At 47.4% G+C, this 25882-nt stretch overlaps 1 protein-coding gene across 3 annotated transcripts in view; it reads left to right on the top strand.

Annotated features, from left to right (window-relative positions):
• SEPTIN6 (septin 6) overlaps nucleotides 1-25882 on the top strand; it is a 79602-nt gene that overhangs the window by 32816 nt on the left and 20904 nt on the right. For all 3 annotated transcript variants that reach the window (XM_030806541.1, XM_030806539.1, XM_030806540.1), the window contains 4 exons: nucleotides 8725-8911; nucleotides 11976-12137; nucleotides 21566-21662; nucleotides 25041-25209. In XM_030806541.1, coding sequence (XP_030662401.1) covers nucleotides 8725-8911; nucleotides 11976-12137; nucleotides 21566-21662; nucleotides 25041-25209 — 615 coding nt within the window. The remainder of the gene's footprint in view (nucleotides 1-8724; nucleotides 8912-11975; nucleotides 12138-21565; nucleotides 21663-25040; nucleotides 25210-25882) is intronic.

Genomic DNA, 25882 nt, shown 5'->3' with positions numbered 1-25882 from the left:
TAATTCCAGCTACTCGGGTGGCTGAGGTGGGAGAATCACTTGAACCTGGGAGGCAGGGTTGCAGTGAGCTGAGATTATACCACTGTACTCCAGCCTGGGCGGCAGAGCAAGATTCTGACTCAAAACAGAAAGATGTAGGGGGTTGAGAATGTGTGTGAGTGAAGTCTAGGTGAGGCTCAGAGATGGGGATGTGATGAGGGGTGGGGTCAGGTACTGTCTGCATTTAACCAGAAGTCACATGGTTATCACATGTGCTCATCTCAGAAAGGGCCATTCATCATTTTAAGCAGAGGGTCTTCTCATCCTTTCAGGATTCTCTTGCTTCTTAGATGAATTTTATGTCAAATTCTTTTATTTCCCCCTTAAAGCTACAACAGCCACACTCACTTCCTTATAATGAATAAATATATGTAGCTTCTTTTTATTTTTATTTTTATTTTCTTCGAGACGGAGTCTCGCTCTGTCGCCCAGGCTGGAGTGCAGTGGTGTGATCTCAGCTCACTGCAAGCTCCGTCTCCTGGGTTCATGCCATTCTCCTGCCTCAGCCTCCCGAGTAGCTGGGACTACAGGCTCGTGCCACCATGCCCAGCTAATTTTTTTTTTTTTTTGTATTTTTAGTAGGGACGGGGTTTCACCGTGTTAGCCAGGATGATCTGGATCTCCTGACCTCATGATCCACCCGCCTTGACCTCCCAAAGTGCTAGGATTACAGGTGTGAGCTACCACACCCGGCCAAATATATGTAGCTTCTTAATAATGGAACTGAGTTCTGTTTTGCATTTGAAATTCTAGAAAAAAGACATCTCTGTCACCCAGGCGGAAGTGCAGTGGCACAATCTCAGTTCACTACAATCTCCGCCTCCTGGGTTCAAGTGATTCTCCTGCCTCAGCCTCCCGAGAGTGGCTGGAATTAGTCGCGCACCACCACACCCTGCTAATTTTTCTGTATTTTTAGTAGAGATGGGGTTTCACCATGTTGGCCAGGCTGGTCTCGAACTCCTGACCTCAAGTGATCCCCCGCCACCTTGGCTTCCTAAATTGCTGGGATTACAGGCATGAGCCACTGTGCCTGGCCACCTCTGCTTTTATAGGCATGCTTATTGTGCTAATCTTGTTTGGTTGAGAATAAATTAAACTTTGGAGAAAGGATATTTGGGCCACAATATGAGTGCTTAATCTCAGCTGCAGATTGCTCAGAAACTTCAATTACATTTCTTACAGTTCTTTCAGTTATATACATTCAACATATCTAACATTGGACAATGCCTTGATAATAATGGCTTGGGAGGACTGAACAGATACTGCCCCTTGGAGGCAAATCTACTTCCGTTATAGTTTTAAGATATCCCTATTGTTTCTTCCTGATTATAAATGTGATACATATTTATAATAAATCAAATAAGTAGAAATGAAAAGCCTCCTTGAAATTGCACTGAGGAGCAGGGGTGGAGTAAGCTCCAGGGATCTGTAATAAAAAGCAGTGCTTTCTTCATGCTGTTAGGGCCATGTTAGCATAGATATGTCAGTGAAACATCATTGAAACAGGGCATTAGAATATCCCACTTTACAGGGGCACATGCATAAACTGGAAAGAGGAATGACTAAGGCCGGATACTGCGGAAAGCTACCATTTAAACGATGCTGGAGGTAGGGCACGGTGGCTGAAGCCTGTAATTCCAGCACTTTGGAAGGCCAAGGTGGGCGGATCACTTGAGGCCAGGAGTTCAAGACCAGCCTGGCCAACATGGTGAAACCCCCGTCTCTACTAAAAATACAAAAAATTAGCTGGGCATGGTGGTGTGTGCCTGTAATCCCAGCTACTCGGGAGGCTGAGGCACAAGAATTGCTTGAACCCGGAAGGTGGTGGTTGCAGTGAGCTGAGATTGTGCCATGGCACTCCAGCCTAGACAACAGAGTGAGATTCCATCTCAAAAAATAAAAATAAAAAAGGATGCAGGAGAAAAGGGGATTTAAGGGAGAGACTGAGAAGGACAGGCTGGAGAGGGGAGTGCTTAGGAACCTAGGGTTTGGTCTCAGACCTGGGTTCAAATTTCATCTTGCTGTCTTTTTAGCCCAGGGATCTTGAACAAGGTACTTAAATTCTCTATGCCTCAGTTTTCTCATCTGTAAAATGGGGATGATAATGATGATAATAATAATTATACCTACCTTACAGAGTTGTGGTGAAGCACATTTGACATGTGTGGAATATGAAATGCTTAAACACCTGGCACAGAGTAACTGCCTCATAAACTGAAGATATTATAATCATGATTTTTATTGATAGAAGAATCAAGGGACAGCTAAATCATGTAGTATATGGGAGGGAATGATACATGGTATCCAGGAAGATGAGAACTGCAAAATATTCACTGGGTTTGGGGATATGAAGGTCAGTAATACATTTCAGAATAATAATTCGAGGGGAACTGTGGGTAGAAGCCAGATTACCATGATTGCTGAGTGAATGGAAAGTAAGGATGTAAAGGCATCAGAATAGCAAAAAGAGCAATAGAACAGAAAAGTCAGTCTAAGACCAGATTCCTGCTCATATGGAAATTTAGCATATGTAAGTCAGCAGGGGAAGAATGGACTATTCAGGAGATGATGCTGGGAAAATAGGCCATCTATTTAGGAAAAAAATAAAACGAGACCCTCTCACACAAACACCATTCACAAAAATAGATTCCCATTGGACTAAAAACAGATTTCTAAAAATATAAGGAGAAAACATCAGAGAATATTTTTATAACTCTGGGGGTAGAGAAGGCTTTTCCAATCATGACACAACATTCAAAAGTCATAGAAGAAAAGACTGATGGATTTAAATTCATTAAAATAAAAAACCCTTTTATATTGAAAGATACCATAAACAAAAGTACAAACAAGCTACAGATGGGGAGAAGATATTTGCAACCTAAATAACAGACAAAGGATTCTTCTAAAATGGAAAAAGAGCTTCTACAATTCAATGAGAAATAAACAGATAATTTACAGAAGGGGAAATACTTATGTATAATCAACATATGAAATGATGGTCATTCAACTTCCCCAGTAGTTAGAGAAATGCAAAATGAAACAAATATTTTTTTATCCATCAGATCTGCAAAAACAAAAAGATGGCATAATATCCACTAACACGAGGTAATTTCATTCACGTTGATGGGACTGTAAATTGATACAGACTTTTTGGAGGGCAAATTTGGTAGTATCTATTAAAATTTTAAATGTGAATAATTTATGACCCAGCAGTTCCACCTTTAAGTATACAGCCTAGAGAAACAGTTGCACATGCTCCTGAGAAGCACAGAGAAAGCATGTTCACTGTAGCTTTGGTTATTGAATGAAAAACAATTTAAACAGTCTAAATTTCTACCAACAGAGCAATTAAATAAACTGTGGAATTACCATACCATGGAATTGTGTTTGGCAGTTTAATAGAATGAGGTAGATCGATACATACTCACATGGCTAGATCTCAGGATATGTTGTTAAGTGAAAAAAAGAAGTTGCAGAATGATCACGATGCGGTGTGTGTAAATCTGCCCCCCTTCCTCCAATATTTCTCTCTATTTATGTGTCTACATGCATAGAAAAAGGTCTGGAAAGATAATCAGCAAACTGAAAATGGAGGTTATCTGTGAGGAAGGAAGAATCGGTATTCTTTTTTTTTGAGACGGACTCTTGCACTGTTGCCCAGACTGGAGTGCAGTGGCACGATCTCGGCTCACTGGAAGCTCCGCCTCCCAGGTTCACGCCATTCTCCTGGCCATTCTCCTGCCTCAGCCACCCGCCACCACGCCCGGCTAATTTTTTTTGTATTTTTAGTGCAGACGGGGTTTCACCGTGTTAGCCAGGATGGTCTCGATCTCCTGACCTCATGATCCGCCTGCCTCGGCCTCCCAAAGTGCTGGGATTACAGGCGTGAGCCACCGCACCCGGCTGAGAATAGGTGTTCTTGCATAAATAAATTTAGGTCAAGCTCGGTGGCTCTTACCTCTAATCCCAACACTTTGTGGGGCCAAGGTAGAAGGATCACTTGAGCCCAAACGTTCAGGACCAGCCTGGATAACATAAAGAGACCCCGTCTCTACAAAAAAATAAAAAATTAGCCAGGTGTGGTGGTGTGTGCCTGTAGTCCCAGATACTCAGAAGGCTGAGGCAGGAGAATCACTTGAGCTCATGAGTTTGAGGTCACAGTGAGCTATGGGCAACAGAGCGAGGCCTCGTCTCTAAAAAATAAATAAAAAAGAAAGCTTGTCTGAGCTGGGGGAAATACACAAGGCCATGTCTAGAGGGGGACAAGGAGGTCAGGGGCAACTCTTGAGGATGGGAGAGATGATGAGGGCTTGAACAGGAAGAGAAGCTTTGAGGATAGAGAGGAGGGGCAGATTTGAGAGAATTGACAAGACTGAGAACCAAGTTGCTGTGGAAACCTAGTCCACTTTATAAACGTAGATGTCTACTATGTGACAAGTACAGTGTGAAGTGTCAGAGATACTAAGAAATAAGGCACAGTCATTTTTTTTTTTTTTTTTGAGACGGAATCTCACTCTGTTGCCCAGGCTGGAGTGCAGTGGTGCGATCTCGGCTCACTGCAACCTCTGCCTCCCAGGTTCAAGCAATTCTCCTGCCTCAGCCTCCCGAGTAGCTGGGACTACAGGCGCCTACCACCATGCCTGGCTAATTTTTGTATTTTTAGTAGAGACAGGGTTTCACCGTGTTGGCAGGGCTGGTCTCGAACTCCTGACCTCAGGTAATCCACCTGCCTCGGCCTCCCAAAGTGCTGAGATTATGGGTGTGAGCCACCGCACCCGGCCTCCACATTTTCACATTTTCTTTACTTTATTTTATTTATTTATTTTTTGAGACGGAGTCTCACTCTGTCGCCCAGGCTGGAGTGCAGTGCCTCAATCTCTGCTCACCGCAACCTCCGCCTCCTCGGTTCATGCAATTCTCCTGCCTCAGCCTTCTGAGTAGCTGGGATTACAGGTGCGCACCACCACGCCCAGCTAATTATTGTATTTTTAGTAGAGACGGGGTTTCACCCTGTTGATCAGGCCGGTCTCGAACTCCTGACCTCGTGATCTGCCCACTTTGGTCTTCCAAAGTGCTGGGATTACAGGCGTGAGCCACTGCGCCCGGCCTCCACATTTTCTTTATCCGGTCATCAGTTGATGGACATTTGGGTTGTTTCCACCTTTGGGCTACTGTGAATAATTTACTCAAGCTGGGTTCACCAAGTCCCACCTCCCTGGCCTTCTTCCCATTGCTCAAACCTGTCAGACTGGTTTCTGCCTCAGGACCATCCTCACATTTATTCTTCCCACTGCCTGGAATGCTCTTCGCCCAGATCTCTCCATGGCTCTGTCATCCTCATCCTTGCCGCTCAAATGTCACACCCTTAGAGAAGCCTTCCCTGATCACTGTATTTAAAGTAGTTGAACCCTCAATCACATGTATATCCCATTATCCTGTTGGAGTATCTTCATAGTACGTATCATTATCCGAAATGAATAAGTATTATTGTCTAGACCAGGGGTTATTTTGTGTCATTGGCCCCGTTAGCAATCTAGTGAGGCCTATGGGCTTATTCTCAAAATAATGTTTTTAAATGCCTAAAATATACCAAGTATACTAAAAATACAGTTACTAAAATATTTAAAAATTGTGACTTAGTAATCCATGTGCTTCTCTATCAATTCCGGAAGTAATAATATCTATATGCAGGCTTAATAATTACCAGAATTTGAATGTCATAATGAGTATAAATGCTATTTTGAGCTATTTACAACGATTGGAATGGGAAATGACGATATCAGTGATTTCTATTGGTTATGAAATCACAGGTACTGCTAACATTACTATAGATTGTTACCTATGTCTGTAGCTGAAGAAACTGCTAAACTTCAGTTAGAGATTAGTGAAAAAGATGTATTTTTTTCGTATCTAAGTTCACAGATCCTCTGAATTCTATTCACAGAACCTAGGCGGTCCATGAACCCTGTGTTAAGAACGGCTGTCTTGAAATGTCAAAGATTATCAGTAGTGATGGGGAGGGATGGAGTCCGTTGGAGCTGGTTTTGGTCGAAAATGGAGGAGATGAGGAGATCACAGTGAGCGAGGGAATCAAGAGCTAGAAGAAACCTGCCCTCTCTGCCCTTCCATGGGACTTGGGTGTGGAGATGAAGAAATTTCCAGTTGAGAAGGATATGAGAAAAGCAGCATCTCTGAAGGATAGTCAGGTGTCACTTAAAGGAAGGAAGCAGTTTGGGAGCAGGTAGCCTATAAGAGTAAAGGATTTTGTTTACCACCCACTGGAGTCCAGTGAGCAGCACAACAGAGTGTGGGAGAGAGGTGGCCACCGTGGGAAGATGAGTCACTGGGGCCCGGGGGTGGAGGGAATGCAGAGCAGTAGGGGAAACTTTACTATGTTCCAGACAGCAGGCTAGACGTGGAGGATACAGAGATGAATAAGACGAAGATAAGCCACCCACTTAGGATTCGTCTACACCAAATCCTGGTGGCTGATTGGCTGGTTTGGCTGGTCTGATCCATGTACATTTTGAGAGCTTCCGAGAGCCAGAGGCAATTGCAGTCAGACAGGCACAGGGTATCACTACAGATTTCGGGGTGTTGCGGGGGAGCTAAAAAATGTACTTTTTAGCGTTATTTTCTTTCCTCCTTTGATTCCTTCTGCAAAGCAAAAAATGAAGTTAAAAAAAAGTTATGTAATTGAGAAAAAAAATGAAGCAGTGCCATCATCAACTATTTCAAATCAGCAAAACATCCAAAAATTAATTAAATAAGCCTAGGGGATACATCCCCCACCCTCACTACAAATTCGTCAGGAACCTTCTAAGGATCTTTGCAACCAAGAGATTCTTTGATGCTATTACCCTTCAGAACAGTGGCTCAGAGGGATCAAAGGAATAAAGAAAGGACTATGTTTTTAGAGTTTTCTCTGGGGCTTGGGAGGCGGAGGTTGCAGTGAGTGGAGATCGCGCCACTGCACTCCTGCCCGGGCAACAGAGTGAAACTCCATCTTAAAAAAAAAAAAAGATTTTTCTCTGGGGCTCCAGAGATAGCCTGCACCTGGATCTCAGCTCTGGCTGCAGCTCTCAGAATCTAGGATCCTGTGATTCTTTTTTAAAAGGCTATTTTCCCCTTCTCTACTAGGGGGATCTTTCAAAAAGGCTCAGCCTGGGAGCTGCTGCAGGTGGGAGGCATTGGCTGGGCCCAGCTCCTCCTTTGATCATCATGTTCTCTTCTGGCAGCGGTATCTGAAAACTCCCTGCCCTGGGCCCACATGACAAGCCTCTTCTAGCCTGAAGGGAGGCAGCCCCTCAGCCAGAGAGGCAGCAGACAGACAGGGGAGATGAGAACAAGAGGCAGAGCTGAGCTAAGCTGACCTAGTTAAAGCAGAAAGAGGCTGTAGGGGTGACGGGGATGACGTGGGAGGGGACTGGGACAGAGGGAGAGGGAAGTTTCCCAGGGAGGCCCAGGAAAGAGAGACATAGAGGGCTGACTGTTGTTTAAGAAGCCTTGGCAAGACTTGGGGGCCACCTAGAGGAGCCGTGTGTGGAGACTCAGTGAGCTGGCGGGCCTGTGTCCATGTGTGCAGGCTGTGCGGGGGGGAGTAGCTTTACCAGATTTTGCCTGAATACTTTGTTTGTTTGTTTGTTTTTGGAGATGGGGTCTCACTCTGTTGCCCAGGCTGGAGTGCAGTGGCATGGTCTCCACTCACTGCAACCCCTGCCTCCTGGGTTCAAGCGATTCTCCTGCCTCAGCCTCCTGAGTAGCTGGGATTACAGGCACGAGCCACCACACCTGGCTAATTTTTGTATTTTTAGTAGAGACGAAGTTTTACCATGTTGCCCAGGCTGGTCTCGAAATCCTGAGCTCAGAAGATCCGCCTGCCTCAGCCTCCCAAAGTGCTGGGATTACAGCCATGATCCACTGTGCCTGGCCTGAATACTTAGATTTTAAAGTCACCACCTTGGCAGAAATGAGAATCAGAAAAATATCTTGACCTTGGGGGAGCCAAGTGCGGAGCTCCACTAAACCTAGCGAGAATGAGCAAAAGCCCTGAATGTTCTCACAAGATTGCCCAGCAGTGGGCCAAAGAGAGGTCTTGTTACCCACTGTGTACCCAGCTCTCATCTAGGCACTGTAGGGCAAGATAAAGGAAGCAAAGACATGAGCCCAGCTTGGAGGAAAATCAGTCCCTCTACAGATACAGCCAGTGAGCTCCATGCTGTGTTGGGGCCCCCTGAGGGACAGAGAAGTGCCCTTCACAGGCCCTGCCCTTTAGGAAGACACAATCTATTTGACAGAATCCTTGTGAAGCAACAATAAGTAATTGAATGCCATTTCTTGTTATGCCCCTGACTCGCAGAAGGGATTTCTGGCATAAGTGGGGAAGGCCGTAGGAAGGAGGAGGGCATTGAGCTGAGCCCTGAGGTCTGGGAGGGCAGAATTGGGATGAGGAGAGAGAAAGGGGCATTCTAGTGAAGGTGCACAGATGGGCATAAGTTTGGCTCATGTAGGGACCAAGAAGGTGGCCAGGCTGACAAGATCGGAGGCCCACTGAAGGGAGATGGGGAAATGCAGTTGGATGGGAGAGAGTCAAGATTACAGAAGGCATTTGAAACTTCCAAAAAGGACAGTGTCAAAATCCAAGTTTTTGATGGGGTCCGCCTCTGTCCCTGCTCTCCCTTTTAGCTACAAGCCCATCGTGGAATTCATCGACGCACAATTCGAGGCCTACCTGCAGGAAGAGCTGAAGATCCGAAGAGTGCTACACACCTACCATGACTCCCGAATCCATGTCTGCTTGTATTTCATTGCCCCTACGGGTCATTCCCTGAAGTCTCTGGACCTAGTGACTATGAAGAAGCTGGACAGTAAGGTATAGGAGGCAGGGGCGGGGGCGCTGGGGGCTCACTCTTACTGATCTCTTGTGCAAAGTAGATGTGGGATTCGGGGAGAGATTTGTGGCATCCTCATCCTCTCCCTCATTCCCTGTCCCTCCATAAAGATGGTGTTACGGATCCAGCACCAGCATCATATGCTTTGTGATCTGTTTTCCCAGCACTAGGGATGGGCTTGCCCTGAGCTGTCTTTCTGCCCTGATCCCTCTTGGGGACTAGCAAGATGGCTCCCTGGGTCTAGGGGCAAAGGCTTTGGCAATGGAAAGCTGTTTTTTCTTTGTCCCAGTGTTAACTGGCTAGAATCAAACATGCAAACTTGACTTTGAAAGTTATCATTCTAGGCCGGGCGTGGTGGCTCACGCCTGTAATCCCAGCACTTTGGGAGGCCGAGGCGGGTGGAGCACGAGGTCAGGAGATCGAGACCATCCTGGCTAACATGGTGAAACCCCATCTCTACTAAAAATACAAAAAACTAGCCGGGTGTTGTGGCGGGTGCCTGTAGTCCCAGCTACTCGGGAGGCTGAGGCAGGAGAATGGCATGAACCTGGGAGGTGGAGCTCGCAGTGAGCTGAGATCACGCCACTGCACTCCAGCCTGGGCGACAGAGTGAGACTCTGTCTCAAAAAAAAAAAAAAAAAAAAGAAAGTTATCATTCTTGCTATCAGTACTTTTATGATTGCAGTTAACATTAAAACCCTCATTATATGCCAGCCTCGTGAAGTACACATTATTGTTATCCTCATTTTACAGAAGAGAAAACTGAGGCTCTGAGAGGTTAAGTGACTTGCTCATTGTCCTATTGCTAGCTACTGGTAGAGTGCAGATTCTGTGACACTTAGATCTGTGACCCCATATTATAATGCTTCCATGCCCGAGAAAGATGGCTGTGGGAATCAGGCATTGTCTTGCTTTAAGAAAAACTTGGCTGGGCACGGTGGCTCACACCTGTAATCCCAGCACTTTGGGAGGCCAAGATAGGCGGATCATCTGAGGTCAGGAGTTCGAGACCAGCCTGGCCAACATGGCGAAATCCCGTCTCTACTAAAAATACAAAAATTAGCTGGGCATGGTGGTGCGCACCTATAATCCCAGCTACTGGGGAGGCTCAGGCAGGAGAATTGCTTAAACTTGGAAGCGGAGGTTGCAGTGAGCCAGAATCATGCCACTGCACTCCAGCCTGGGCAACACAGCAAGACTCCGTATCAAAAAAATAGTCGAATTCACATGCAGCCATTTAGTAGCACATCCACTCTAAAACTGAATTTCAACTCTCATCAGAATAGGAGCAGTTTTTCATTTTTTGCAGCAATGGGCTTATGGCCCATGAATAAAAGGCTGCTCTTGAAATCTGGCCATGCCCTGCATGTCCTGTATAGGGGCATTGGTGAGCCACATGGCTGCAGGCCTGGTGGATGGGCTGAGTTAAGCCTTTGAGATATATATATATATATATATTTTTTTTTTTTTTTTTTTTTTTTTTTTTTTGAGACGGAGTTTCGCTCTTGTTGCCCAGACTGGAGTGCAATGGCACGATCTTGGCTCACTGCAACCTCCGCCTCCTGGGTTCAAGCAATTCTCCTGCCTCAGCCTCCTGAGTAGCTGGGATTATAGGCATGCGCTATCACGCCTGGATACTTTTTATTTTTAGTAGAGACGGGGTTTCACCATGTTGGCCAAGCTGGTCTCGAACTCGCAACCTCAGGTGATCCGCCCACCTCGGCCTCCCAAAGTGCTTGGATTACCAGCATGAGCCACTGCCCCTGGCCTGATACATGTTTATAGTGTGTCAATGGGGACTTGGCGAAAGTGCCAAGGAGAATAGGCTCTGCCTGCTGTTTCATCTTGGCAAGGGCTTTGACCCCTCTGCCCCCGAAAGACTTCAAGGGAGGTGCCTCCAAGGTTCAGTCTTTCTTTGACCCAGCAGCTGTGTGATATCAGCCTTCAGAGGCACTCCTAAGCCAAAGTGCAGAGGAAGCAGGATTTATCTTCCACGTCTGGAGCTCCCAGACTCCTCTTTTAGAGCCCGGGCCTGAGTGCCACCTATGCCCCTCCCCCACCACTACTGGCAGGAATGATTATGCTGTCCACGTCAACCTGAACTTAGTGCGCTCTGTCTCACAAACTCATGTGCATTTCAAGTTTCTTTACCTTCTGACAGTAAAAACCTTGTCCCTTCTTGGAGGAATTTCAAGGATTAGGGTTCAGGTGGATTGAACTTTTGGTTGGCATTAGGCCTTTCTCCTGATGCCTGAAATTGGGCATTTATACTTGCTTTTCTTACTCAGAAATTAATAATGAGACTCAGGCAGTATAATTCTTTTTGCATAAGTCTCAGATCAAATTGTAACTATAGGTTCTTCCTCACCTGAGTTGGTTATTCAGTGTCTCCTGCCAGAAAGAGAGCCAGGTGTGCGTCCTCGCTGAGCACTGTCCCTGCCTCCTTTCCTTGCCATCTCTCATGTGGGTCCCTATCACACCTGGCTCGGGCTAGCCCGGACCCGATGGGTTGGAACAATTTCCTGTTAGCAAGAAGAGGCCACCTCTCCCCTGTCAGCCACAGATTCCCGGCTATCACCTTTCTGCTTCAAATCTCCCAAGCAGTAACCTTGATACCAAGATATCATACAGCTCATCAACTTGGATGTGAACTGGTAGACAGCTCATGCTTAAGACTATGGACTTAGGAATAAGGCTGAGTTTGGATTTGAATCCCAGTTCTCCTACTTACCTGCTCCATGGCCTTGGAGAAGTTACTTAACCTCCCTATGCCTTAATTTCTCATTGGCAAAATAGTAGTAATAATACCCCCTGGAAGGGTTATTGTCAGGATTCATTGTGCTAATTCATGTAAAGCACTTAGTTCAGTGCCCAGCACATAGTTAGTACTTGTCGTTTATTGTATTGTCATTTGGCTACAGAAGCGGCCAGTCCTTGACCACCGGGCTGAGCGGCTCCCTCTGGCAGCTGGTGGAAGTCCTAGGTCATGCTGCTATCAGTTGCAGGTTACCAACAATGACCCCACTTTGCCCCTCCTCTCCCTAGGTGAACATCATCCCCATCATTGCCAAAGCAGATGCCATTTCGAAGAGTGAGCTAACAAAGTTCAAAATCAAAATCACCAGTGAGCTTGTCAGCAACGGAGTCCAGATCTATCAGTTTCCTACAGATGATGAGTCAGTGGCAGAGATCAATGGAACCATGAACGTGAGTGGGAGCAATTTCCTGACCATTTGCTTTTTATGATGATTATCATTATTTTAATGTGCTTTAGAGACATGGTCTTGCTCTGTTGCCCAGGCTGGAGTGCAGTGGTGTGATCACAACTCATTGTAGCCTTGAACTCCTGGGCTCAAGGGATCCTCCCGCCTCAGCCTCCCAAGTAGTTGGGATTACAGGTGCACTCACCACACCTGGCTAATGTTTTAATGTTTTGTAGAGACGGGGTCTTGCTATGTTGCTCAAGCTGGTCTTGAACCCCTGGGCTCAAGCGATCCTCCTGCCTCAGCCTCCCAAAGTACTGGGATTACAAGTGTGAGCCACCACGCTGACCCCTTTATTATTATTATTATTTTACCAAATAGCGGCAAAACATCTTCACCATCCATCTTAGCGTAGTCAACTCTTTTCTTTCTTCTACTTTTTTTTTTTTTTTTTTTGAGACAGGATCTCATTCCATTGCCCAGGCTGGAGTACAGTGGCACAATCTCAGCTCACTGCAACCGAGAGATGTTATTTTTAAATATCAGAGTTGGCTGGGCATAGTGGCTCACGCCTGTAATCCCAGCACTTTGGGAGGCCGAGGCGGGTAGATCACCTTAGGTCAGGAGTTTGAGACCAACCTGGCCAACATGGCAAAACCCTGTCTCTACTAAAAAATGCAAAAATTAGCCAAGCATGGTGGTGTGCGCCTGTAATCCCAGCTACTCTGGAGGCTAAGGCAGAGGTTGCAGCGAGCCAAGATTACGCCATTGCACTCCAGCCTGGGCGACAGAGTGAGACTCCATCTCAAAAAAAAAAAAAAATCTGTGTTATGCTTTGCTTTATTAAGTGTGAATGAATAAAAAAAAAAAAAACCTTGCCATCTTTCCTCTCCTCCCCCACTTTCCCCTACTAGAGGAATGAGTAATAAAGAAGGCAGAGAGGCAAACATCTCCTAATGCTTCCTTACAATGTGTTGCTGTTGCTGTGAAATCTTCAATGTTGTGATTTCAAGGAGACAGCTAATAGCTTTCAGAAAGCCTCTGCTTTGAGAACAGATTTCTTTTTCTCTATTGAGTGTCATCAGTTTTTCCTAATGACATAATGCCTGGCTATAGCCAAACTCAGGAAAGCCTTGTAATAAAAGCCATTTTTAGAAAACTTTCCTGCTGCCACTGCCCTCTAAGTTATCATTCCAACTTCAGCTGCCACCTCCTATGAATTGGCCAACAAATTAGCATAGCAGGGCAGCAAGTCATTGTCTCACCTGACTTCCTGTCCATCAGTACACCCGGGATGTGTTTGTTATCACCATCACCATCTTAGACAAATCTGGCTCAAGGGTAAGGCTATCTGGAGCATGGTAGGTAGAGATAGGTCTTCTCTGACCGGCCGTGGGCATGGAAAAAATAAAAAAGATTAGCGCTTGTCCTCTCGAGAAGTCAGGGCATTTTGATGGAAACTAGGCTCTGTTATGAAGAGACAGCCTAGTCTGCAGAAAAACGGGAGCCTCGCGAGAAGTGTCGTCTGGGTGCCACGGGCACTGATGTCTGGAAGCGTCTAGTCACCTCAGGACATCAGTCCCCATAGAGACCTTCCGAACACTGATGCCCTAAGTCACCAAGCAGCTTGCAGGCTTGTGGTTTGCTTTGCTAAGAATAAACAGGGACTGAGAGTTCTCAGCCATCTCAAGGTGTCACACAGAACCACATCTTGGTACCTCGTGGATTAGGAGTGACAATCATCCTGGGCTCTGTTCTCAGCTCAGCTCTGACCTCCTGCTGAGCCTAGGGTAGGCTCAACCTCAAGGCTGGAAACCCCCAAGCTAGGCAGCAGCAGTTGTCAAGCATGCTGTTATGGCCGTGAAGGGATTCTGGGTCCTTTATTACTCATAATTGTGTTTCACTTTGAAAAACAAAATTTGAAGCTGAACAACATAGCGAGATCTCATCGCTACTGAAATTAAAAAAAAAAAATTAACCAGTGGCCGGGTGCGGTAGCTAACGCCTGTAATTCCAGCACTTTAGGAGACCGAGGCGGGTGGATCACCTGAGGTCAAGAGTTCGAGACCAGCCTGACCAACATGGAGAAACCCCGTCTCTAGTAAAAAGACAAAATTAGCCGGGCGTGGTGGCGCATGCCTGTAATCCCAGCTACTCAGGAGGCTGAGGCAGGAGAATCGCTTGAACCCAGGAGGCGGAGGTTGCAGTGAGCCGAGATCGCGCCTTTGCACTCCAGCCTGGGCAACAAGAGCAAAACTCCACCTCAAAAAAATAAAAAAAATTAACTGGTGCTGTGGCGCACACCTGTAGTCTCAGCTACTTGGTCGGTGGGTGGCCTAAAGTGGGAGGATTACTTGAGCCTGGGAAGTTGAGGCTGCGGTGAACCCTGATTGTGCCACTGCGCTACTGCAGGCTGGGTGACAGAGCGACACCCTGTCTCACAAAAAAAAAAAAAGAGAGAGAGAGAGAGAAAGGAAAGAAAAAGAAAGTAAAGAGAAAGAAAGAAAAAGGAAGGAAGGAAGGGAGGGAGGGAATTCCAGTGGAAGGAAGGAAGGGAGGAAGGGAGGGGAGGGGAGGGGAGGGGAGGGGAGGAGAGGAGAGGAGAGGAGAGGGAGGAGCAGAGAATTCCAGTGGATTCAGGATTATCCTTATCATAAATCACTCACCACTTACTCCCTTGCATCCCACTGTGCTTTTTTTTTTTTTTTTTTTTTTGAGACAGGCTCTCACTCTGTCGCCCAGGCTGGAGTGCAGTGATGCAATCAATCTCAGCTCACCGTAGCCTCCACCTCCTGGGTTCAAGTAATCCTCCTGCTTCAGCCTCCCGAGTAGCTGGGACCACAGACATGCACCACCATGCCCGGCTAATCCACTGTGGGTTTTTTTGAGTGGGAAAGAGAGGAGTGGCCTCACAGCTAGTGTGCCTGATGTGGCATGCCTGTGAGAGAAGCTTGCATGTGAGTGCTTTGTGTTACATGCACTGTGATGGGAAAGAGGGTGCTATCAAATATACACAGAGGATTGCTTAGCCTGCCTGCCACCGAACAGCTATGTCAAAAGTCCCCAGAGTCTTCACACAAGCCGTGGTGTATGAAGCTGCATCCTCAGGACCTGGGCTTGGGTGGTAGGAGGAATTGGTGCTGGTCTTTCATTTTGGATTTGACTCCAGCCCCACAGCCTCAGCCACCCCAGCCAATTGTCATAGGAGCTGGATTGGAAGAAGTGGAAGAAATCTGTTGCCTGAGTGGAGAAGACTGTACAATGTCCTGTCTCTCACCATGAGGGATTTTTATGGCAGGAAATGAGAGTAATGAGGTCCCAGCCACCACCTTGGATTACGGGTGGCTCCAGAAAACCTTATTTTAGATTGAGGGGGAAGAGAAGGGAGAGCGAGGTCTTGTTGCATGCTATTTTCAACCCATGCTCTGATATCTCTCAAGGTTGTAGACTGTAATACTAAGAATTGCTATGTTATTTTAAATTTAATGATGTTCTTTGAATGGCTGAAAGAATGGCCAGGACCAGCAAAAAGGCCCAGTTACTTAATTGACTAAGCTCCATTAGTTGTCCATTTGTGAGGTCTGGGGTTTGGTTCCCACAAAGGCAATTGACATTTGGGCCCAGTGAGAACACATGGCTGAACAGTAGGGTCATAGGGAGACCCACAGGCACAAGTCCATCCCTTCCTCTGAGACAGCAGTGGTATTTCCGTTGTTTCCATGTACTTTTGCAGGAATCACCAGTGGTTGACTTGAGAGCAAATCAGCCAATGGTCTTGTTCAGTCACCAGCAGGAGCCTGAAATGGGGACTAACATAACTGGGAAACACTGTCCACCCTGGGAGGAAACCAAGCCCAATCAGAATGTTATCATTAGACCAGGAATAAAGAGCTCTGACAGTGTCTATTTCACTGGGCTAAGCAGTCACCTAGCCTCCCAAGTATAATGGATGCAGTGAAATAAGAATAAAGTAACTCACGCCAATTGGATTATTAAGTACTTTACAATGTACCAAGAAGAATTTAAGTTAGACACAAGTCAGTAAAGGTGGTGCTATGGTTTGATTGTGTCCCCTCCAGAATTCAGGTGTGGCCAGTATGATAGTATTAAGAGGTGGGGGCTGGGTGCAGTGGCTCACACCTGTAATCCCAGCACCTTGGGAGGCCAAGGTGGGCGAATCACGAGGTCAAGAGATCGAGACCATCCTGGCCAACATGGTGAAACCCCGTCTCTACTAAAAATACAAAAAATTACCAGGCACAGTGGCTCATGCCTGTAATCCCAGCTACTTGGGAGGCCGAGGTGGGCGGATCACCTGAGGTGGGGAGTTCGGGACCAGCCTAACCAACATGGAGAAACCCCGTCTCTACTAAAAATGCAAAATTAGCCGGGCATGGTGGCACATGCCTATAATCCCAGCTACTGGCCGGGCACGGTGGCTCACGCCTGTAATCCCAGCACTTTGGGAGGCCGAGGCGGGCGGATCACGAGGTCAGGAGATCGAGACCATCCTGGCTAACACAGTGAAACCCCGTCTCTACTAAAAATACAAAACAAAAAAATTAGCCGGGCGTGATGGTGGGCGCCTGTAGTCCCAGCTACTCGGAGAGGCTGAGGCAGGAGAATGGCGTGAACCCGGGAGGTGGAGCTTGCAGTGAGCCGAGATTGCGCCACTGCACTCCAGCCTGGGCGACAGAGCGAGACTCCGTCTCAAAAAAAAAAAAAAAAAAACCCAGCTACTCAGGAGGCTGAGGCAGAAGAATCGCTTGAACCCAGGAGGCGGAGGTTGTGGTGAGCTGAGATCATGCCATTGCACTCCAGCCTGGGCACCAAGAGTGAAATTCCATCTCAAAAAAAAAAAAATAGCTGGGCATGGTGCCACACACCTGTAGCCTCAGCTACTCGGGAGGCTGAGGCAGGAGGATCACTTGAACCCGGGAGGCGGAGGTTGCAGTGAGCTGAGATCACGTCACTGCACTCCAGCGTGGCGACAGAGTGAGACTCCGTCTCAAAAAAAAAAAAGGTAGGGCCTTTAAGAAGTGATTGGGCCTAGCCGGGCACGGTGGCTCACACCTGTAATCCCAGCACTTTGGGAGGCCAAGGCGGGTGGATCACCCAAGGTCAGGAATTCAAGACCAGGCTGGCCAACATGGCGAGATCCTGTCTCTACTAAAAATACAAACATTAGCTGGGTGTGGTGGCAGGCGCCTGTAATCCCAGCTACTCGGGAGGCTGAGGCAGGAGAATCGCTTGAACCCGGGAGGCGGAGGTTGCAGTGAGCCGAGATCATGCCATTGCACTCCAGCCTGGGCAACAAGAGCGAAACTCCGTCTTAAGAAAAAAAAAATGTGATTGGGCCATGAGGGCTCCTCCCTTGTTAATGGGATGAAGGCCCTTTTTGTTTGAGATGGAGTCTCGCTCTGTCAGCCAGGTTGCAGTGCAGTGGCACAATCTTGGCTCGGCTCACCACAACCTCCGCCTCCCAGGTTCAAGCAATTCTCTGCCTCAGCCTCCCGAGTAGCTGGGATTACAGGCGCCCGCCACCACGCCTGGCTAATTTTTGTATTTTTAGTAGAGATGGGGTTTCACCATCTTGGCCAGGCTGGTCTTGAACTCCTGACCTCGTGATCCACCAGCCTTGGCCTCCCAAAGTGCTAGGATTACAGGCGTGAGCCACCACACCTGGCCGAAGACCCTTTTTAAAGAGACATCATGCAGCGTTGGGCTAGCTTGTCCTTCTGCTGTGTGAGGATGTGGCAAGAAGGTCCTCACCAGACCAGAATGCTGGTGCCTTGATCTTGGACCTCCCGGCCTCCAGAACGATGAGGAATAAATTTCTATTGTTGATAAATTACTCAGTGTCAGGTAGTTTATTGTAGCAAGACAAAATGCACTAAGACAGATAGTGAATCTAGGAATGGACTCCCAAGGGAGGCTTGAGACTATCTCTTGGAGTTTTCTGACACTGGGAAATCTGACATCAGAGGGCGCCTCGTTGAAAGTCTGAGTGAGAGAGTCACACAGACTCCCCTGAGAGGCCTGTTTGTGTTTCAGCAGCAACACTGCCCTGCATCTATCAGAGTCTCTTCCCTGGGTCCACACATAGAAAATGTCACCCCTGTCTGTCAGTTTCCTGCAGAGACCTGGGAAAAATAGCAGAAAGCCTGGCCTCAGATTTGGATCCCATTGGTAGGACCTAGGAGTATGGTCCGTGGTGGTGCGGGGGGAGGGTGGGTATCTGCTCTCTGCTCGACTCCGTTCTGGTTGTCAAAGCCATCTGTCTCTCAAAAGGAGTGCAACAGAGGGCCAGAGCCTGGTCCCCATGATTTCCTGCTTGTCATGGTTTGCTTCCTTCTAGCAGATGCCATGTAGCCAGGAGGCAGAGTGCGGGCCACCCTAGGTGGCTGGGAGAGGTTGGCAGCCAAAGCTCGGTGGCCTCGCTGCTGCTTCAGAGGATCTGGGCATGGGGGTTAGGGTCCTAGGCAACTCGTTTAACCTCCCTGTATCCCAGTTCCCCCAACTCACGAATGGATCTTTTAATCATTGCCATAGAAGGATGTTGTGAAAATCAAACGAAAGGAGAGCGCTGGGAAATGCCTACCTTGCATATACTTATCAAAGCAGACTGAGGCCAGCTGCAAAGGAGCGTGCCGTGGGAGGGCTGGGGCTATGTTTTTGAGCTAGAAGAATAAAATGACAGCAGTTTGAGAAAGAGGGGGAAGCAAGTCACCCTATCATTCTGACAGTGTCTCTTGATGACAAAAATGGAACAGGCCCGAGGGAATACTGACATTTTTGTATGCCTTTGTTTTCTTCTTGGTTTTTTTTTTTCTCGAGCTCAGAGAAGCACCTCCCAATTCACATGCCTTCCTCCTCCATCACTTACAGCTGAGAGCCCAGGATGAGGGCGTGCTACAACGTGGTTTTTCTTTATCACCTCCTCCCTCAGTCTAGCTCTCTGCATTCGCCACCCCTTGGCTCTTCTGTGTCATGTGGCTGAAGCTGTGGGGTCTCTCCAGGGGAAATGTTCTCCCAGAAAGTGTTTAGGGGTGGATTTGAGGCTCCCGATATGTCCTAGGTCCCTGAGTAGGAATGAATTGTGCCCAGATCAACCCTCCTGGCAAAGATTGGAGATGCTTAGGCCCTTGGGCAGCATTTTCAGGAATTCAGTGCTTCCCAAATGCCCTGTGTGTCACTTGCCCAGTTACTCTTTTGGTCATTCCCCTCCCAGGACTGATGAAACATTTCCCACCTCCACCCCACACCCACCTTCCATAATCCATAACCTCCTCTTTCCCACGTCCAGATTTAAGGGACAGTCAGTGGAGTGGGGAGGGGTCGGAGAGTGGCTGAGATGATCATCTGATAGCAGCTGAGAGGGGAGAGGGTGAAAGAAGAGCAGCTTCAGCTGGCGGCCAAGCAATTTGAGGGACTGGTGGAGGTCCTGGAGCTGAGCTCCTGATGAAATCCTGTGTTCTTCTGCTCTGAAGGACATTTTTGGGGCCCAGAGATAGAGGAGAATGGAGAGGAAGAATTGGCTGTGAGATCAGCCTGTGGATTAAACAAACAAGCGACAGATTTGCTGTGGGTTTCCCTGAATTGAATTGCCTCTGATAATCTGGTCTTGCACAACTAGTTACCCCCCAGGGTTTAGAGTACGCACCTCATCTACTGTTTGAACCCCCTAAATGGAAGTAGCAGACCAGCAAGGGGTGGGCTTTGAAGTCATCCTGTTCCTTACTATTGTGTGCCTGCTGGCAAGTCCCTTAGCCCTTGCGGACCTCAGTTTCCCCATCTAAAGAGGAGACTAATAAGGCAACTTACCATATAGTGTTGTTGTAGAGATTCAGTGAGACAATGCCATGTAAAGCAGCTGGTACCCAGTGCATAGGGCTTAACAAATTATTGCTAATGCTAATGCTGTTAGTATGATTGCCACTACCTACTCTGAAACAACTTATTTGACTTCCCAAGAATTGCTCCCTCCTCTGCGTTACTCCAGCCCTTTAGCCTCTGTTTACAACCTTGATCTTTTTTTTTTTTTTTTTTTGAGACAGGGTCTTGCTCTGTCACCCAGGCTGGAGTGCAGTGGTGCAATCTCGGCTCGCTGCAACCTCCACTTCTGGTACAACCCTGATCTTGCTGTATGATCGTTGTTGAGATAGCTTTCTCCCTTGGCACACTGCGCATTCTCCGGGGCCAGGCTCTGTGCTTTTTTGCTATTACGTCATTCTTAATGCCTAGCATATATCATAGGAGCTCAGTAAATATTTGTAGAATGGATGAGTGGGCAAATGGGTCAAAATATCTGAGATCATGGCCTGTTTCTGCAAGCAGGCTAAGAAACTTTCCCCATAGGCTCTTTACCTGTTGCTGTAAAGCCCTTTTGAGCAAAGCCCCACCTGGGCTCACCTGGTCGGTAAACGTTGATTCCGTGGTTCCATTTGGCTGTGGTGACTCAGCACTTACAAGCTGGCCAGCTCCTTGTGGATTACGGCTCTGTGAGTGTTTCCCAGGCCCCACACTACCAAGTCGGGGCAGCTCTCTCTGATCCATAAAGCCAGGCCAAGCTCCTCATTTCCCCTGTGAGCACCAAGCGCATAAACCTATTTGCCCTTTGCCTTTCTTTCCTCTTTCCCTAGCCCTACCACTGCCATTCAGGAAGTATTTATTAAGCACCTACTATGTACAGGGTACCAGACCGTATACTTGAGCCCTTGATCACATACTATCTTATATGACTTGAGTTATGTAATTTGGGCTTCCTCAACAAGACTGTAAGCTCCTAGAGGGCGAGGGAGCGTGTCTTCTGCTGCTTCTGTCTGCCTTATAGCACCTACAGAAGAACCCAGCACGGTCATGTGAGTAAATCCTTGGTGACTTGCCTTCTAGGCTCACAAGTTCAATGTGAGCTCTTTCTCTGGGGAAGGATGAGAACAAGGAGAGTACAGCTCAGTTGGCTGTGTAGTCTCAGTACGGACCTAGTCTTGGGGCTCTTGCATGCCAGGGAGGGAGAAGGGCCAGTCTGGGGACCCTTTGGTACTCCTTTATCCTCTCTATCCACACAGAACCCCCCTCATTCCACTTCTCCTTCTTCCAAAGGCTCTTCCCCTCAGCAGTATCTATGAATAGCGAATAGCTTGGTAATCTGTGTGTCTGCTTATTATTCTGCTTATTTTCTCTCTTTGTTCCCTATGCATTCAGCCATGTCATTGTTACCCTCTATTGTGAATTTCTGAACAGCAGAGGCTTGGACTAGGCCTCTTATCCTCACATAGTTTGGGAACTTAATAAATGCTTGTTGGTGATGATGACAGTGAGGGACATTGCCGGGTGAGGGCCTGGGGCCCCAGAGACGAACAGCAGTTGGGTTGTGTAACACTCAGTGCCTTTCCTCTGCAGTTCTCAGCTTTTGTTTGCCTTCGGTTTCAGGCCCACCTGCCATTTGCTGTCATCGGCAGCACAGAAGAACTGAAGATAGGCAACAAGATGATGAGGGCACGGCAGTATCCTTGGGGCACTGTGCAGGGTGAGTGAGTCTCCGGGAGGGGCTACACACAGGAAGCCCCTTTTATCTGTCTCTTTGTTTGTCCCCAGCCACTATATGACAAGTGTCTAAATTGTCCCAAGTCTCTATTCATTCAGCATGGGTCCCAAATAGCCATAGGGGTCACTAGCAAGCTAACTCTGGCTCCATACTGGGATGCTCTGATGGGAGCAAGCTCCCTCTGTTTCTAATGGGAAAAGTATTCCTAAAACACAAGGACTTGCAAGGTAGGAAGGAGTGTGCGAGAAAGCATGTGTTCTTGCCCAAGTGCACCTGAAGAATGTTCACAGTAGTGTTGTTTGTAATGACAAATAATTACAAACAATCCAGATATTCATTAAAATAGACTAGATAGGCCGGGCGCAGTGGCTCACGCCTGTAATCCCAGCACTTTGGGAGGCCGAGGTGGGCGGATCACGAGATCAGGAGATCGAGACCATCCTGGCCAACATGGTGAAACCCCATCTCTACTAAAAATACACACACAAAAAAAGACTAGATAGTGGAAGGGTGGGAGGGGGATAAGGGATTTTAAAAAACTACATGTTGGGGCTGGATGCGGTGGCTCACTCCTGTAATTCTAGCACTCTGGGAGGCCGAAGAGGGTGGATCACCTGAGGTCAGGAGTTCGAGACCAGCCTGGCCAACATGGTGAAACCCCGTTTCTAATAAAAATACAAAAAAAAAAAAATTAGTCAGGTATGGTGGCGTGTGCCTGTAGTCCCAGCTACTCAGGAGGCTGAGGCAGGAGAATCGCTTGAACCCGGGAGGTAGAGATTGCAGTGAACTGAGATTTCGCCACTGCATTCCAGCCTGGGCAACAGAGTGAGATTCAAAAAAAAGAAAGAAAGAAAGAAAGAAACATACCATTGGATTCCCTTTGTATGAATTCCAAAAGGAGGCAAAACTAAACAAGATATATATTCTTAGGAATGCATACATAAGAGGTAAAACTATAAAGAAAAACAAAGGAATGATAATCCTCAAAGTCAGGAGAGGGATTAAGTCTCTGCCAGGGGAGTAGGGGGATAGAAGGGGATGAGATTGGGAAAGGGCACTCAGGGGCTTCCAAGGTACTGGTAATGTTTAACCTGAGTTGTGGAGACATTGGTGTTAATTTTTCAAAAATTCTTTAAATTGTACATACACATTTCATGCTCTCTTTTGTATGTATGATTATTTCACAATTGAAAAGCAATCAGACATATTGTATTACACTCAGGAAAGTTCCTTCTGTGATCTGCCTGACATATGTTAACTTACCCTCAGGGCTAGTCAGTTCAGTGCATAAGACAAGGCCAAGGACAGCGCTGTGGGTAGAAGAGGTCTCTGGTCCTCAGAGTCTACATCTAGAAACTGGGCCGTGGCTGATAGGGGCATCGTGTGAAAGAGGGGCTGGTTCTCTGTAAACTCATCCCTACCACTGGGGAAACACCTGAAAGTGGGTGGCGAGTTGTCCACATCACATACGAAGGCTGGCATGTTTTAGGACACCCCACAGACCCACTGGCAATAGCTGGATTTTCCATAGGTAGGACAAGACTGGTTATCAGAGCTGTGCTAAGTTCTGGTCTTCTCTGCTGTTCGGAGCTGGGGATGCTCCACTAGGAACGTTTGCAAATGGTTTCTGACCCACAGTCCCACCCTGGGAATGGACTTGTGGTCTGAGAAACAGGAACCTGAAGTGAGACGAGGAGAAGCCAGTAGACATGGTTCCAATGACTTATTTCATCTGACGTGGACTACTCTGAATCTAAACAAAAAAGGGGGTTTTGAAAGTTTTTCTTGTAAATCTAAGTTGACTGTTCTGCTTGAATGAGGAAGAAGTTGCATATTGCTCAGGCAGCCTGCAGGGGCCTTGGAGGCACTCCTTCTGACTCACCATTAGAGATCACTGTCCAGACATGGAGGAGGAAATGGCATATAGCATAGTCCTGAGAAGTTGTCTTACTGATGTCATCTTTAATATTAGCCTGTGTTCTATGACAGCAGGGGGCTTTATTCCTAATTCAGTGGGTCTTAAGCAGAGGGATTATGTGAGCTGATTCGGGCTTTGGAAAGATTAATGACCACAAGGCAGTCTGCTTCAACTATGGCTGACCCACTTATCCCAGACCCTTCTCTGCCCCCACTACCCTCTTCCAGACCCTGCAAGACAGAATCTGGGGTGATTGCCTGTTCATCACTTCAGACACCATTTTTCCTACTTGTTCAGGCCAAATACCACCATCTGACACAGTGAAGCCATACCTGTAGCCACCTTGACAAAGTGCTCCTCGTGACCTGGTCCAGCCAGAAATCAATTTTGCTGTGACTTGGTCCACATCAGTCATTCTTGACCACTGCCCCAAATTGCAGATCTTTGCTTGCACTCTTTTGAGGAGGGGACTTTTTCACACAGGCCAGAAAATGGGATCCCCTTGCTCCTAGTCACCACTGCTACTGTCAGGCCATTATCTACCCTCTAAAGAAACCACCTCCTTGGAAGCTTCTACCATCCAGGTGGGCCATGCCTGTGGTCTACACCCCTCCTTGTCACTGTCATCTATCAATATCCTAGTTCTTTCCTCTTATTCTTTGGAGACTTTGTCACTTCCTCTACATTGCCTGGGTTTGAACCCTAACTCTGCAACTTACTAGCTATATAACCTTGCCTAGCCTCATTGACACCTTGCAAGCAGCATTCACTTCTCTGGCTGATAAATTGCTATTCTTCCTTCCAGAGTCATCTTAGGGATTTTCTCTTCGGTGAAGTCTTCACTTTCCCAGGAGTTCTTAGGTCCCCCTCTTCTGAGCTTTATTGCAACTTGGCTATCCCTCTATTTTTGTAGTTTTGCACTGAATTGTATTCGTCTGTTTACATCTATTCCTCCTCTAAACTATAAGCTCCTGAGAGCAAGATTCCATCACTTCGTTTCTGAATTCCCAGTGCCTCACACAATACTGGGAACAGAGATTCCACAAATATTGATTGGATGGATGGATGGATGGATGGATGGATGAGTGGATGGATGGGTAGATGGATGGATGGATGGATGGACAGATGCATACGTGCTGTTGTCCTACAAGTGGTGCAGACCAAACATACTTTAGAGGGTTCTGACTGCTGAATTTAGATTGTGGTGCTACTGACTGTATTAATAAGTATTTTTATGGTATCACAGTTTTTCATTACTGGCATTTTTGTAACCTTTCATTTACGTTTTCAGTAGAAAAGAGAGGAGGTAAATTTGCAGGATCTAAATACACAGATTGCAAGGCAACGTCACTGTTAGACATTTTGCCTCTCGTTTCATCCATTTCTGCTTCTGCTGGCCTTCCTTTCAACATACTTTCAACACCCCAAACCCTGCTATGCAGTTGAAAACGAGGCCCACTGCGACTTTGTGAAGCTGCGGGAGATGCTGATTCGGGTCAACATGGAGGATCTGCGGGAGCAGACCCACACCCGGCACTATGAGCTGTATCGCCGCTGTAAGCTGGAGGAGATGGGCTTCAAGGACACCGACCCTGACAGCAAACCCTTCAGGTACCGCTCCTGCCAGCCCAGCCCAGCCCAGCTCAGCTCAGCCCACCCAGGTGGTGTGGAAGCCTTCCCCTGGAGAATTCACAGGGGAGGCGAGACACGGGTGCTAAGACCTCGAGGAGCAGGGGTGACTCACTTGCCAGTTTTGCTTGCCTGTTCACCCTTTGCCTCTGCACACCTGCCAGGAGAGCTGTGGGGCGCAGGCTTGGGAAGTACTGCCGCCTTGCTTTTAAGGGCAAGGGAAGGGAGGATGCCCAGAGGACCAGCAAGGCTGATCACCACACACACATGCACGCATCCATGACAGCTCCAAGCAGCTGCACTGGAGGGGATCCCCAAGCTGGGGCCCTGTTCCACGAGGTGGCAGTTGGTAACTGTCCTCTGCCCCTTTTTCTTCATCAGGCTCCTGGCGCTCAGACAGGTTTCTAGTCTGTTCTTTACCCATTTCCCCATTCTCAAACCCAGATAGGACCAGGTAGCAATCCCTTGCCATGCATCAGTGAACTGCAGGCTATTCAATTGCTGTCCTTAGTGTCTGCATTCAAGTGCAAGTTCTGTTTTGACCGCAGGATGTTGATCATCACTGGCATATTTCTTCAATCAGAATGCTTTTAGAGAAGGGGGATGTTTTTGAAAGCAGGTTATTATGCAGAGAGGAGTGATGCGCCAAGTAGAA

Source organism: Nomascus leucogenys, chromosome X (genome assembly GCF_006542625.1).
Source record: "Nomascus leucogenys isolate Asia chromosome X, Asia_NLE_v1, whole genome shotgun sequence".
In the NCBI taxonomy this organism is placed as follows: domain Eukaryota; kingdom Metazoa; phylum Chordata; class Mammalia; order Primates; family Hylobatidae; genus Nomascus; species Nomascus leucogenys.
This window is presented reverse-complemented; position numbering and strand designations above follow the sequence as displayed.